General features: G+C 36.9%; 1 protein-coding gene across 1 annotated transcript; it reads right to left on the reverse strand.

Moving 5' to 3' along the window:
* Positions 1–7414: 7414 nt before the first annotated feature.
* On the reverse strand, positions 7415–15483 carry LOC105061507 (CBL-interacting protein kinase 1). The gene is given in 16 exon segments (XM_010945569.4): positions 7415–7677; positions 7848–7922; positions 8035–8097; positions 8201–8317; positions 8658–8759; positions 8859–9068; positions 9160–9285; positions 9387–9521; positions 9651–9758; positions 9870–9941; positions 11238–11300; positions 11430–11629; positions 11632–11731; positions 15347–15370; positions 15372–15416; positions 15418–15483. Coding segments are annotated over 16 exon segments (1611 nt in total). The 5' UTR covers positions 15469–15483; the 3' UTR covers positions 7415–7557.
* Between the last annotated feature and the right edge of the window lie 714 nt (positions 15484–16197).

Below are 16197 nucleotides of genomic sequence, written 5' to 3' on the forward strand. Positions count from 1 at the left end.
TCTTAACTCCCTTCCTTAAGATCTCACACCAACACTTATTGGATGCGCCATATGATGGTGCCTTGGCTTTTGTGAGTAGATAGGAGAGTCCTTCTATAGATGAAATACTTAACTTTCAAGTATTCCATATGGTGAATTAATATTTAGTGGTAACCAAAGTAGTCACTGCATGAAGGAAATAGGAAGCACCAAGGGTGGTGTTTCACGCCCCTTAGATTTCTATTTAAGGGGGGCACTACATAAGATGTGGCACCCCAATTCTGCTGGTATTTGGCATGAAATTATGAGAAAAAAGAAGAAAAAAATTTGAGATAAAAAATAGAAAAAAAAGGGAGAGAAAAATAGAAAGAAGAGACAAAAGAAAAAGAAAAGTAAGAGTTGCTTGTCCTAAGATTTAGAAGATCCAAGAGTTGGATATCTAAATCTGGTATGAGTGGTGAGATCTTGTAAGAAAAGATTTTTGGAGTGACTTTTGAGGAGAACCGATGGCTATTAGGCAGTGGTGCAATTCATTCTTTAGAAGGACGATCGGCAGTGGACTTGTAAAAAAGGCTACAACACTATATTAAATTGGGAAGGATTCTGCTCTCTTCTGTGTGGATCACCATTGGAGAATATCTATTTTGGTATCTTATGGGGACCATCCTCGCACCGGATCCTCATCTTCGAGATGGTATAATCTCTTACCTTATTGCATGCTTTAAATTGTTTGATTGTAATCATCAAGGTATTTTTAGGATTTGTATTCTAATTAGCATATTTTAAGTGTTAAAACTTATTTTTAATTATTCTATGCATATAAAAATTTTAAAAATCATATTCCATTGCACAATCAGAACCCAACAAAGTCATCACACCGAACTCACTAGATTTATAATCTAAGTATCAAGAATCCTATTTGATATCCTCTTATCCAAAAAATTATTCTCCTACAGATTCAAAATTAATATTAATATAAAATTTATGGTGTAAAAAATTCTATCTAAAGCTTTCTATCAGGATTCAGCAAGACTCATCAACCAATCCTCTGGACCCTTTTTCCCCCATAGACTTCTTGATCCATCTAAAATAAAATAATAAATAACATACTAAGGAAGAGAGAGAAAGGATAGAAGAAAGAGAAGAAGAATCCTCTTCTGCTTCCTCTCTTCTTCTTGGAAAAGGGGTGTCCTCCCTTCCCTCTTCTCTCCCACCACAACCACCAAGGTTTTGAGGCGGCGACCTATGTCGGCACTCAATGCAGTGAGAAGAGGAGATCTTGCTGACGGCCATGGTGGTGGGATCAAGATTGAAACTGCCCTAGGGAAAGAGTTTTGAAATAGGGGAGTTATGATTCAAGCCTCAAACTGACGGCTCATCAGTGTAAACCACACGATGGCGACTGTTGGTAACAGAAAAACAAAAGAGAAAAAAAGGGAGAAGTAGCTACCTTGGTTTGGCGGCTCTGATGGGAGGAAATCCGGCAATCCTTCCAACTAAATATAAGAAAGATTTGAAGGGGAAGCTTGTGAGATTGGCGGTGATTCCTCAAGAAATCAAGGGTGGAACTTAAAGGAATAGTAGGGGTCCTCTTATAGAAGGGTTCTCTAGGTTTGTAAACTGAGCATGACTTGGGTTAGGTCTCCCTCTCCTACTGATTTTATCGGACACAAAAGAGAAGGAAGACTCCGATCAGGAGTCCTCTTCCTTCCGCCCACTCATGTGCCAAACACGTGTATTTTGATGGAGATGGGCCTACAATTTAGGCTGGGTCCAAAATAGGCTAAGGTTTCGATTATCACAACATAGGCTTATTTTTTATGTTTATTATGTTCTTAAGTTGAAAAGCAATATTTTAAGTTTCGGCCAACTTTTAGAAAAGGACTATGAAGTTCATATGAAAGATTGAAAGCTTTGGCTAAGAGATCAAAATGTTAACTTGATTGCTAAAGTTTCTATGTCAAAAAATAGAATTTTTCTGTTGAACCTTCAAACAGATGTACCGAAATGCTTGAAGACATGTATCAAAGATTCAGCATGGTGATGGCATATGAGATTTGGTCATCTAAATTTTGACCCACTCAAAGCTTTGGATGAGAAAAGGGTGAACGACTACCTATATTAGTCATCCAAATCAGCTATGTGAAGTATGTATTTTTGGTTAGCACACAAGAAAGCCTTTTTTGAAAGAAGCTACTTCAAGAGCAACCAAGCCACTTCAATTAGTGCATCCTTTTCGAAAGAAGCTACTTCAAGAGCAACCAAGCCACTTCAATTAGTGCATCCTAATGTATGTGGACCAATTAAGCCCACTTTCTTTGGCAAAAATAATTATTTCTTGCTCTTTATTTATGATTTTTGTCATAAAACTTGGGTTTATTTCGTAAAGAATAAATTCGAAGCATTTGATACATTTAAAAAGTTTAAAGCACAAGTTGAAAAGGAATTTGGCTATGAAATTAAATCTTTACAATCTATCAGAGGCAAATTTACTTCAAATGGTTTCAATATTTTTTGTGAAGTGCATGGTATTTGTTGTCTTTTAATAATTCCTAAATTGTCATAACAAAATAGTATTGCTGAAAGAAAAAATAGAATAATTCTCAATATGACTCAGAGCATGCTTAAGTGCAAGATGATGCCAAAGAAATTCTGGATGGAAATAGTGTCTTTTGTTGTTTATCTATCAAATCATTACCCAACCAAAAATGTCGATGGTCTAACACCTTAAAAAGCATGGAGCAGAAAAAAAGCCTAATATTACTCATCTTCATATCTTTGGATGTCTTGCCTGTGTCCATGTACCTGATGAAGGGAGGTCCAAGCTAGATGACAAAAGTCGGAAATATATTTGTATTAGCTATGATGCAAACTCTAAAGGTTATAGACTTTATAATGTAATAACAAAAATGTTTGTTGTTAGCATAGATGTCGAGTTTGATGAAGAGGCAACATGGAACTAGAACACCAAAATGGAGGAGTCCTACAAATTTATTCCATATTTTGATGATGAAGATCAAGAGAATAATGATGATGTGACTACTACACCTCCATCACCAATTACTTCTGAAGCATCATCATCTTTCAATGAAGGGAGTTCAAGTGAAGCCCCGAGAGGAATGAGAAGCCTTGAAGAGATATATAGTGAAACTGATGTTATATATAATGCTTCTTTGTTTTCTCTTTTCGCAGATAGTGAACCACTAAGTTTTGAAGAAGCTGCAAAGAATAAGAAGTAAATAAATGAAGAAATTGATGCTATTCAAAGAAATGAGATGTGGGAGCTAGCTACTCTTCCTGAAGGACAAAAGACTATTGGAGTAAATTAAACAGGTTTTCAAGATGAAGAAAAATGCCAAAGGTAAGGTGGAAAGATATAGGACAAGACTTGTTGCAAAAGGTTACAGCTAGTGGTAAGGAATTAATTATGGTGAGGTATTCACCCTGTTTGCTTGCCTGGAGACTATTAGATTATTCATCTCTTTACAGCTCACAATAATTGGAAGATTTATCAATTAGATATAAAATCGACTTTTCTAAATAGAATTTTAGAAGAAGAGATCTATATTGAGCAACCAATGGGGTATATGATAAAAGGCCATGAAGACAAAGTCTTGAAGTTGAAGAAAGTATTATATGGCTTGAAGCAAGCTCCAAGGGCATGGAACAGCCAAATTGATATGGATTTTCATGAACATAGATTTATCAAATACCCTTATGAATATGCACTTTATGTTAAGGCACACAAAAATGGAGATATTTTGTTTATTTGTCTTTAAGTGGATGATCTAATCTTTACAGTCAATAATCCAAGATTGTTTGAAGAATTCAAAGCAGATACGACTCGTGCATTCGAGATGACTGATATGGGGTTCATGTCATATTGTTTGGGCCTAGAGGTGAAGCAAACGAAGGATGGCATATTTTCTCTCAAGAAAGTTATGCAAAAGAAATGTTGAAGAAATTCAAGATGAATGATTGCAAGCCCGTTAATACACCTATGGACCTAGGATTGAAGCTATCTAAACATGATGGTGGAGAAAAGATCCATCAACTTTCAAGAGTTTTGTCAGAAGTTTAAGGTACTTAACATGCACAAGGCCTGATATTCTCTTTGTTGTTGGACTGGTTAGTCGTTGCATGGAGATCCTTTCTATCATTCATATAAAAACAGCTAAAAGAATTTGACATTACTTGAAAGGTACATTGGATTTTGGCTTATTTTATTCATCTTCAAAGAAATTTAAGCTTGTTGGCTATTGTGATAGCAATTTTGCTAGAGATCTAGATAATAGAAAAAGCACTACTAGTTTTGTGTTTTTTATGGGTGATAGCGCCATTGGATGATGTTCAAAAAAACAACTGATAGGGACATTATCAACTTGTGAGGCTGAGTATGCAGTTGTTACCTCTTGTGCTTGCCATGTTGTTTAGCTTAGAAGGTTGCTAAAGGAACTTCACTTGCCTCAAGAGGAAGCTACAAATATTTTGATTGATAATAAATCTGCTCAAGCTTTAGCAAAGAATCCTATTTTTCATGATAGAAATAAGCACAAAGATGTGAGATATCATTTCATTCATGAATGCATATCCAAGAAAAAAGAACTCAAGTTGGTAAAGTCTTTTGACCAAGTTACAGATATTTTTACCAAGCCTCTCAAGTATCATATTTTTCAGAAGATGAGAGCCTTACTTAAAGTTCTAAAAGGATCAAGTTTAAAGGGGGCGTTAGAGAATAAGCTTCATCTAATTGTATTTAATGCATGGTAGTTAGGTGCATGCATTCTAGAAGGTATCTTTTTGTTTTGCATGTCTCTTTGTATTCCATCTCTTCGTATCCAGTCGAGTCATGGGAATTTGTATGGTCATATAGTTGGGTAATCAAAGAGTCATTGTAGTTAATGTAAGTGTGTCTTCAAGTGTTTGTAAAGCATTATAAATGTCCATTGTAACAAGCAATGTGAGTCAAGTGGAATTAGTTTATCATTTGCTGAATTCTAGCATCCACTTCCTTCTCTCTCGCATTAGTTTGTGAGTTTATGATACTGTGTGTGGTTTCACCTGTTAGATTTGTACCCTAGAAGTCAATTGTTGGCTGACATATTATATATTTTTAGGGTCTAAATTTGTACTTGTAATATTTTCATTATAAATAAATGGCTTTTTCTTTCCAATCATGCTTATGTGTCTATGATTTGTCCTAAAAATTAACAAAGATGATTTTTGTATATTCTTAAAGAGTTAAGAATTTGAGACATACATTAATTAGTGGTTAATTTCTAAATGCTCCCGATCAAGGGATCATCACGGAGGATAGTGATCAATCCATTTGAGATCGGTGCACACTTCACCTCCTTTGTGGACAGATGAGTCTTGGGTCTGCAGTATAAAGACATTGAGGTGAAGGTGAAGGTGCAGGTGGTTGTTAGAGAACAACTTACAATGAGCATGACCAACACGAGAACCACATGGATGTCTACTCACTCGTCAGTAGTTTTCTCAATGCTGCAGTAGTATGAGTGGTCCTTTGACCTGCGGTGATATTGACTATTCGTAGCGAGGCTACTGAGTTTGACTGCACGTTCTCTTAGTCCCTAGCTATTCGGGTCCTTGCTGTGTATGTTGGCTTCAATAGGTTCAGGTTTACTGTTTGGAGTAGGAAGCACCTAGATAGAATTTATCGATCTTGGTAAAAAAGAAGAAGTCCTATGTGATTTACGAGATTGAGTTCAGAAAGTCTTTGGACAAAGCAAGTATGAATACTGGAAAAGAGTTTCCATGAGATTCACAAATGAACTCGAGTCGAGCCAATCTTACATAAGACTAATGATGGGGTTTGACGAGTTCTTCATGACCTCCATTAAGTCGGGACTCACGATAGAAGGACTAAATCATATGATAACTGCACCTAGGGGTTCGTATTTTTATTCTACTGGGTCGCCACTACATACTGCTAGGTGTCACTGGTGGATTGTGAGACTCATCGGGTGTTATCTTGATGATCGATGATCCTCGAAGGGTAGAATTAGAAATATTCTAATCCATCGAAAAGAGTTTCGATGATATTGTGAAAGTGATCACAATATATCTTACTACCAGATAGAATGGAATCTATGGGGTCAGACATTAAGAGATTTAATCTCGAATTTGCCAATTGGACTTATGAAGTTCCAATTGGGTTAACGTTTATTTGAAACTCTATTAGGTTTATGAAAATCATGCTAGCACATGGTTAAACTTAATTTTTCTCGAGACTTTGATTTGATCAAGTCCATAGCCTTGAACCTAACCTAAATTTATTTGGATTTAATTGGGCTCTTAATTATAAGTCTAAAAGGATTTAATTAAGTCAATTAGTTGGCATAATTATCCTAACATTATCTCTTTCATATCTCCTAATTATCTCTAAGCATGCATGTGGAATAGATGGAAGAATAGATGGCGTAATTTTTTTTTTTGAAAATTATTGAGCACCATATCCTAGAGGGGCCCACCCCATCTCTTATGGTTGGAGATCCCTTTGTGGGGCATCAAGAGTTGGCGTCCCAACCACCTGACATGTATTCCATGGATGGTTATTGTACATACTTAAAATGACTGATTAATTAACTTTTATATCTGATTTTATTTGACAGAAATTATATTTAAAAGGTAGAAGATTCTTATGAGATAAGGATCTACTTTTTTAGGATGACAGGATTCCTAAAATGTGTCAGGGCTTATGTCTATTTAAAAGAAGGTCTCTAAGATTTTTTAGTATTGATTTTTCATCAAAAAAAATCTTCCCTCTCTCCATCTCCATGTCTCCTCTCTCTTATATTCTTCCCTCTCTCCATCTCCACGCCTTCACAGTTTATTCAAAAAAAAACCAAAAAAAATGGTGCCTGTTAAGGGGCTAACGAGCAAAGGTCGTTGTGAGGATCCGTTACCATGATCACATTTCCGAATTATACTTTTGGCTTTTGAATCAGAGTAGCTTAGTTTGGTGATCATTTTTTGGATCAAATTTGATACTACAGACTTAAGCAGAAGAGCTTAGAGCTGGAGGAGGGAGACAATATGACAGAAAAGATGAGATGACCGGATTTGTTTCTTCACCTGAACTTAGACATCATGGATCCAAGTATACTTTTAACAGGCAACATAGAGTTGTAAACGAGTATGTTCCTTCCCATTACCTATTCCCAAAATTTAAACATGAACCATAATGCGGCTTCATTTACTTAATAAAGAGGGAAGATTTATTTACTTGTTCAAGTTTGTGTTCATGTTCAAGTTTTTGTTTGCAGCAAATGTTTTGATATGTGCCAATATCCACAATAGTTGAGATGAAGAGAAACCTCTGAATTCCATAATTAAGCATGCGCAATTTCTGGATCATTGGAAGCTAATAATTTGATATCATGCATTTTAGACCCAGAAATTCTCCATCAAGTTTGGTAAGAAAAGAGGCCTTTCAAATCCAGAATGTATGTACACTGTTACAATTCTAACATAATTCTTTTTTACATGGGCCTATGTGAATGAGGAAAAATTTATTTTTCATTCTGCATCCTAAGAGATACAAATTCTTATTGATCACAAAGCAGCAACAGGCATCTCCCCTTCAAAACCAGCAAGCTCTGGCAAACAAGATTGTGTCTTCAAAAGCTGCTGGCTTTTACAGACACCTAAATCATTTGATAGCTTTGTACACAACTGCAGCACCAGCAAAAGAGTTATCCAAGTCAATGATGGATCAAAATAATATTTTGCCAATCAGAAGTTTGTGACTCTATCAAACTTTAACTTCAAAATGCTAATCTTACGTAATCAATGAAGCAGACTCATGAATGCAAATACACATACACAAACAGAGAGAGTAATACCTGTCTGTACAATGAGGAATCTCCATATGATTTTCTTAGTTCCACAACATATAGAGATGGACCGAGCACGAACACCTGATTTTAGAACACTTGGTTAGCTTTCAGGTATATGAGGTATCATCACAAGGGGATGTCAGTGAGGCACATATAACGTTAAGAACCAGATAATGAACCAAATGACATCTACCTCAGCAGCAACGGAAAGGGATCTTACGGTCTTTGCACCTTTGAATTGTTGCATGACTTTCAGCTGCAAATAGGCAAGGTAAAATCTTCATGCTCTGAAAATTTTATATTATACAGGAAACTCAGATATATGATTGAATTTGCAGAAGAAATCCCAATACACTAACCTTTCTATGCCCTCTTTGGACTTGATACCCCATTTCTGTAACAATATCTTCGATCTTTTTAAACAAATCCTGTGGTGGATAATTGGATGTGAATCTGATCTTCCTTTCAGAAACATCCTGAAATATCCAAAATGATAATGAACAAATTTTAGTAACAGTCACATTTTTTTTGTGGTCATTGCATTTCAATGTTCCGCGATGTATTGGCAATGACGCATGAGCAGTTCAGGGAAAGTGATCCTAATGATAGATGAGAGGTATTAGGCCCCGAAGATGTGACTATAATAATGTTTGTTTTGTAGGTTTGCAGGAAGAATCTAGCAAATAAAGTTTTCTCACTGAGCAGGTAAAAAGCTATCATGGTCAAGACGATATATCTGTTGACTAGTCATGGAGATTATTCTGTTCCTATTTTTGAGAGACTAAATATGGAGACATTGAACAAGTTTGATCTCACCTCTTTTTCAAAAAAGCCAGAAAGATCAAGGTATGAAGACATTCCAATAAGCTCAAAAGCATTGATGTGGGTGGGCGACAGCAGAAAATCTCCCTCATTATGCTTCAAGAAGTAAAAGGATAGCTTTCAGTTTCACATCCCAAGCTCAGCAATATATGAGAAGAAACTGGTATGTAATATCATGCCATCAGCATGTCATACCTCTTTAATCGAGAAAGCTGCATTATCAATGCTCATATAATCATCATCATCATTCGGAATAACAGGAGTATAATCTTGCTTAAACCACTCATGTGCTTTAATTTCAGCTACATTTATTCGGGTGATAGGATTCGGATCAAGAATTCTCCGTAAAAAATTTTGAGCACCAGGAGATAGCCATTTAGGGATCTGGGTATCTCCCCTGAATATCTAAATGAATTGAGAAAATCATGATCAGGACGTAATTAAAATAACATTAGTGGGTCAAATTTATCATTAATTCCTTCTTTGTTTCATATACCTTCTGATAGAGAACAGCAAGATTTCTATCGTCGAATGGAAGATATCCCATAAGAATAACATATAGGATGACACCACAAGACCAGATATCTGACCTGGCACCATCATATCCTCTGTTGGCAAGGACCTGCAAACATTGTCATAAGAACCTCTCGATTAATTGACATTATTATAAACATAAAAATATCATCTCTGACAAGAGATATTATAAAAATTTTCAGTTACTACCTCCGGGGCAATATAGTTTGGACTGCCACAGGTTGTATGCAGCAAACCATCATTCCCAAGATGCTGAGGTAAAGCACTGAGGCCAAAATCAGATACCTTTATGTTCCCCTTTGCATCAACAAGAACATTCTCCGGCTGTGACAAAACAATTTAAAGGAATAAGCCAGCATAAATTACTATAGTTTAGACATGCCAAATCATTAAAACGGTGTGGAAGACAGGAATGGAACATAAAAAAGAGCATACTAAAGTACGATCGTTCACCTTTAAATCCCGGTGGTAAACACCCTTATCATGGCAATAACTTATAGCATCAATTAGCTGCTGGAAAAGCCTTCGCCCTTCTTGTTCTGGCAGCTTCCCTTTCTGTGCCTTCAACATCCAACAATCAAAATAATTCACTTCAAAATTACTCAATAAGGCTGCATATTATTGCAAGTAGAAGTAGGCGCAAAAAATGGTATGTGTATCAGAGCTCCTTACAATTTTGTCGAATAATTCACCACCATTCACATACTCAAGGACCATGTAGATCTTAGTTTTGCTCGCTGAAACCTGCCAGACATAACAATCATTTAAAATCAAACTAGAAAGCAGTGGATCTCTAAAGTGGAATTTGTGTCCTATATGTTATACATGTTACATGGCTAGAGATTGAATGGAAAATATATGTGGCTCACAAAGTTCAGTAAAGCAAACTCATCTTGCTGTAGGAATTGCATAGTCTTGCAATACCATTAGCTAAGATCATGAAGTAACTTGCACTCATTTTCAGTGATCAGAATCAAAACCAATTTTATAAAGCAAACTCATCTTGCTGTAGGAATTGCAAAGTCCTGCAATACCATTAGCTAAGATCATGAAGTAACTTGCACTCATTTTCAGTGATCAGTATCAAAACCAATTTTATAAAGCAAACTCATCTTACTGTAGGAATTGTGAGATCCTGCAATTCCATTAGCTAAGACCATGAAGTAACTTTCAGTCACTTTCAGTGATCAGCATCAAAAAGTTTGATAAAACCCAATCTTCCAAAGCAATCCTATCTTACTCGAGGAATTGGGAAGTCCTGCATTTCCATTAGCTAAGAGCATGAAGTATCTTTCAGTCATTTTCAGCGATTGGTATCAAAAGCCAATGTTCTAAAACTCAAATTCCTACAAAAAGATGTATTTAAACTACTATTGGATTAGCTAAAACCCATAGGATTATGGAAGCTAAACAACAACTCTGCAACAACTTAATCCTTCCTTTGGAGGTATTGTTGGTGGTCACATGGACCTAAAGATAGGCCTCTGAGTTTGGACCCAGACAGAGCTATGATCAAGTAAAAGGCTTAGTTGGATCACATGGCTGGGACCTATTGGGTTTCTGCACCATATGCTTCTGGTGGGCCCCAATCATTTGGGTCCATTTTGGTCAGAATACGCTAAACGGTACTGGCTGGTGCACTGTTGCTATCCCTACCAACCGTCGGATCTGATGGGGATTTTGGCTCTGGTGTACCGCTCGCGAGTCGCGACGAGACTGGTGCTCCCCCACGTGTATGTTGCGGGCCCCACATGAAGCAGCGAAATCAACAGAGAATGATGATAATCCTAATAAACAACCAGGGTCACGGGGTGGGACCCACGGACGCAAATGAGCTGATCCAACGGTCAGCATCAAAGCATATTTATTTACTTAAAAAACTCGAAAAATAGAAACCGAAACGGAACGGAAACTCGGATTCCTTTCTTCCTCGGCCTGCCCGATGAATGAACTCCACAAAAAGAAATTACGAAAGAAACTCATGAAAGCTCCCCAAAATACCAAAAAAATAATAAAACAATAATGAGAATGGAAACGAACCTCATATAATCGGACGACGTTCGGATGCTTCAACAGCTTCAGCGTTCCAATCTCCCTTTTTATCTGCACGAAGCTCAGAGAACGGCCACTTCATATTTCTCATCCATGATCCCATATTGCCCCCGCCGAGGGGCAGAGAAAGAGAGAAAAAAAAAGGAAACAGAAGTTTGTTCCGAGAAAGGGTCTGCCCACCTGGTCGTCGACCTTGAGGGATTGGATGCGCTTCCGGTCGAGAATTTTCACGGCGACGGCCTGCCCGGTCTCCACGTGGCGCGCGTATTTCACCTTCCCGAAGTTCCCCTCCCCGAGCGTCCTCCCGATCTCGTACTTCCCCAGTTGCATTCCCTCCCACTCCAGCGACCTCCCTTTCCTTTCTCTCGTCTGCTCTTCCCAGGAGGTGACCGGATCCGAATAATAACTTCGCCTGAGAGTAAAGGGCCTTCCTGGCTCCAGGGGGGGTTTATATAGACGGGATGGTTGCCGGATCCCCTTTCCTGCTCCCAAAAGGACACCGGTTAGAGAACTACAGAATAATCCCCAACTTAGACTTGGCATAGGGTGACCGCCCACGATGCCAGCCGCGTGGCGCCACGTCGCGGAACGGTATTCGCTGGGCCCGCACCGTGGACGGTGCGTGTATCCCTGGATTAGGACTAATACAAAGTGATATAACATAGTCGAGATACGGTCGCCAGGTCACGCGGGCACGCACGAGGTATCTTGTTTTCAATTTACTGAAATGCCCCTGTGATTAGATGCTAATAATTAGTGGATTAGGCCTTAATCCACTAATTAGAACAGAATAAAGGCCATGTTGGTTCCATTCTTAGAACAGAATATTATAATCCACAGAAGTTGAAGTCTTTCCGGCTAATAACGGCTAGGTTAGAGATTACTTTGTATTTTCCAATCACAAAATGGCAAGCGGACTGGAGGGGTGGATGACAGCCATAGGTTCACGAGAAATTATAGCCTACACTGTATATACGGCCACTGATTTTATGGTGGGGATGCACCGAGATATATATTTATTAAATAAAATTTATAAAAACTAGTGGTCCTAATTGGCACCGCATGATGAATATAATATAGATTTATCTTTTTTCAGATATAATATGGTGTTCAAAAATAATATTATTTATTTTTATAAAAAGATAAGAATTTTAATATACTAAGTCAGTTTGGAGTGGTCAATTTTTTTCACCATATGAACTGTTGGATTGCACAATAATCAGTTCATCATCTACATAAATAGATGAAAGAAAAAAATTAAAATATTTTGAGATTTATACAAGATACCATCAAATGATTGGCATCACGTATAGAAAAATCAATCATTCTTTTATTCGAAATATACAATCTAAATCATACTAAATTGATATTGACAAGAATAGCATGTTCTTGATATTTATCATGTTAGTTAATTACCAAAATATTTTTCTCATGTCTCTTAATCTTAAATATACTAATAATTTATTTTCATCAAAATAAATATGACAACCGGTGAACAAGTGCCAACTAGTTGAGTCAAGCTAATATAAACATCATGTCTAGCATCCCTTGCATATATTGTAGATGTTCACCAACATGCAGTGTAAAGTAAACCACACAACCTTTCTTGTTTTATGAGTTCAACAATTTTTCAAGTAATGCCTATTGTTCCTAATAAATATATGAAGGTTGGATCACGGTTGGATCTTTTGCATGAAAGAAGAATTCACCTTCACTTGATCTCAAAGTATTTTGAACTCCATCATTTATCGATCCACACCGATCTCACGTCAACCAGTGGATGATCTCACGGTGGATTTGTGCAAAGGAAGGTGAATCCCTTTTTGGGTAAAAGATACAAGCCCTTTCTATGAAGGTTACATACATGCATCCATATAGGTAGTTTCTCTCAAATTAATTTGAAATTGATTTAATAGGTTTTTTAATGTGAATTAAGGCTCAGGTTGATTCTTCATGCATTAAAGACCTGGCTTGCGGTTAGACAAAAGGAAATGAAGGGGAGGAATTGATTATATCAACTAAGCTGGCATACTATAATTCACGGCTTGGGTGATCATCTGATATAAGCCTAATACATAAGGCCAATGCCAAGACCAATACAGTGCAAATTGGATGTCCTTAGAAGAAATCTAAATAATAAATGTTTCATTTTTTGTACTTTCCCTGTATAAGAACTCTCTATTACTTGAAAGAGAGTGGCATAACTTAATTGACAAGAAAAACTGATCACAACTTAATATGCAGTGTCCAAAACATAGACCAGGTCAGACCTCTTTAGAAACATAAAGAAGATAGACAAATATTATTTACACCTAGTAGTAATAGGTCATACTTTTCATCTATACAGAATACTTCAATATATGATGATAACTTATAAGCAAATATAACTTCATGTACAAGGAAAAGCGATCTCCATCTAAGAAATTTCTCAATATTATTACCTAGCACATCATTAACATATAATCATCATTAATCTAGAATCTTTGAATTTGCAGCCCAGCCCAGCCCCCTCTCTAAGAAATCCAAAGAAGCTAAACCAAATTACCAGATATGTTCAGCTACCTACATACATCATCTCATAATGGTGTAAAGCTTCAAAGCTTTCTTGTGTGTCACTCCAACACTAGCAAATGGTCAATAGGAGCTATCTTTTGGACGCTTGCATGGATATGCATGCATTTTAAAAAGAAGCGCGCCGAAGTTCCAACATGCATCTGCCACTACTGTTGCTGCAAGGAAAAGTTGTGGAGACACCTCGAGGGAAAGGAACAATGCCAGAAGCCTCACTACTATGAAAAGGAAGTGGAGATCACATAATATCCAACCCTAGGTCCCACAAATCGGGTGGCAGCGAGAGCATCTCCGATCCCCTCACATCCACCGTCCCCATGGCCAGCCAAAATTAGTAAAAAAAGCTACAGCACACACCCAGTTGCATGCACACCTACTCAAATACACGTAGGGCCCACCTTGCTAGTGCTTTCCTTTTCTCCTTATTAACGTGACCAATTGGGGGTCGACGTGGGCGAATGTGAACTGCGAGTAAGGTGAGTGCCTGAGACGTAGCATGGGATGCATCAAGGTTCGTACATAAGAGTGGGGCCAACGGACGTTTCGTTCGCTCCGCTCACGGATTTCTCGCGGGGGATCGTGATGCGTCCAGGTTCGGGTTGTATCTTTTAAGAGAAAGAATAATTCACGTTCTTCCGCGATATCGACCGTTGGATCGCTCAACGGTCACTTGAGAGCTGTGCAGATGGTTAGAAATATGCATTGGAATGTGTGCGAGGAGAGATCCAACGGTTGAAGTTGTGAAAGAAAGGAATCATTCTTCCGTGCCAAATACACGGCCCGAACCCGATGTTTTTCGTTTTAATTAACCAATGGACGCTTTCGCCATCTGGATTCACGGGAAGAGTGTGATCTCTCCGAGTTCCGAGAGATTTTTTTAAATTTTTTCCGGCAACAAACTAAGGCTATAAAAAACTATTTCTATTTTCTATTCCAAAAATAATAAATATTATTTTTTAAAAAAAATAAAATTATTAGATTAAAATATTTTATCATCGATCTCCCTTCCCATCAGTGCAATCACTGTAACCGTTAAGCACCATCCGGCCAACCATTAATGCCTATATTTATCTATCACAACTATAATCAACATCATCAGCTACCCTCATCCACCAATTCAGCCAGACATTTATTTATTTATTTTTAATAAAAAACTACAATTATGTTACATATTTTTATATTAAGGAATACGAGCAGTTTTTTTGTGATTGGAGGGGGATATCCATTATTTTTTTTCTTATTTATTGTGATTCATTCCAAATAATAGATATAAAGAGAACTCTCCACTATGGCAGCAGGCAAAAGGGAGAGGGCTTTGAAAGCTACTGTAGGAGGAAAAAAAAAAAGAAAAAAAATTAGTAAATGGATGGATTGCACGCAACTTATAAAACCATTCAGGAAACAAATTATTTTTTTTACCAAAAAAAATCCATCGCACGCTAGAACAAATTCAGAAGCAAAAGGGGAAATTTCAAAAGAAAATAATAAAAAAATTAAATATATCTTTATTAATAAAACTCGCTTGCCTGCAACGCGCTGCAAAGGTGGCGGATACGGCGACGTCGGAGGAGGCAGAAACGGCAGAGAAGGGTAAAGTCACAAGTGGATGCGGTGAGAGTCCGACAGCGGAGGGGCCGCAGCTTCTCATTCATTTATAGGCCGGGAGGGCTTCCGAGTGCACTCCCCGTGAGAGAAGTAAGTGCTACGTGGCCTGTGGCTATTGGACGAATCTACGGAGATATAGTAATTTGCAATTATGAGACAAGTTGTGAACAATTTCTACGGTAAACTCGCAGTACACGGCTCGTGTTAGATTTTTCCAAGCTCATTATAATGGTCATCATTAATTATTATTATTGAATGTCATATACTTGTTGAATAAGGTAGGGGAAGTTGACGGATCCTCCTTGGATTAATTGCCTGCTGCACGTGCTCGTTAGCGGAAAACACTGCAGCATGGTACTTAGATTTAAAAAATTATTTTTTTAGTTTAAAAATAAATGATTCAAAATCGATATTTTAATTTTTTTTTTTTAATTTGATATCGATAATATATATATATATATATATATATATATATATATATATATATATATGGATAAAAAGATGAGAACTGGCCCATCATCATTAATTATTATTATTGAATATCATATACTTGTTGAATAAGATAGAAAAAATTGATGGATCCTCCTTGGATTAATTATATATATATATATATATATATATATATATATATATATATATGGATAAAAGGGTGAGGATTGGCCCATCCACATATATATATATATATATATATATATATATATATATATATATATATATATATATATATATATATATATATATATATATATATATATATATATATATATATATA

This window comes from Elaeis guineensis, chromosome 1, assembly GCF_000442705.2.
Source record: "Elaeis guineensis isolate ETL-2024a chromosome 1, EG11, whole genome shotgun sequence".
Taxonomy (NCBI): domain Eukaryota; kingdom Viridiplantae; phylum Streptophyta; class Magnoliopsida; order Arecales; family Arecaceae; genus Elaeis; species Elaeis guineensis.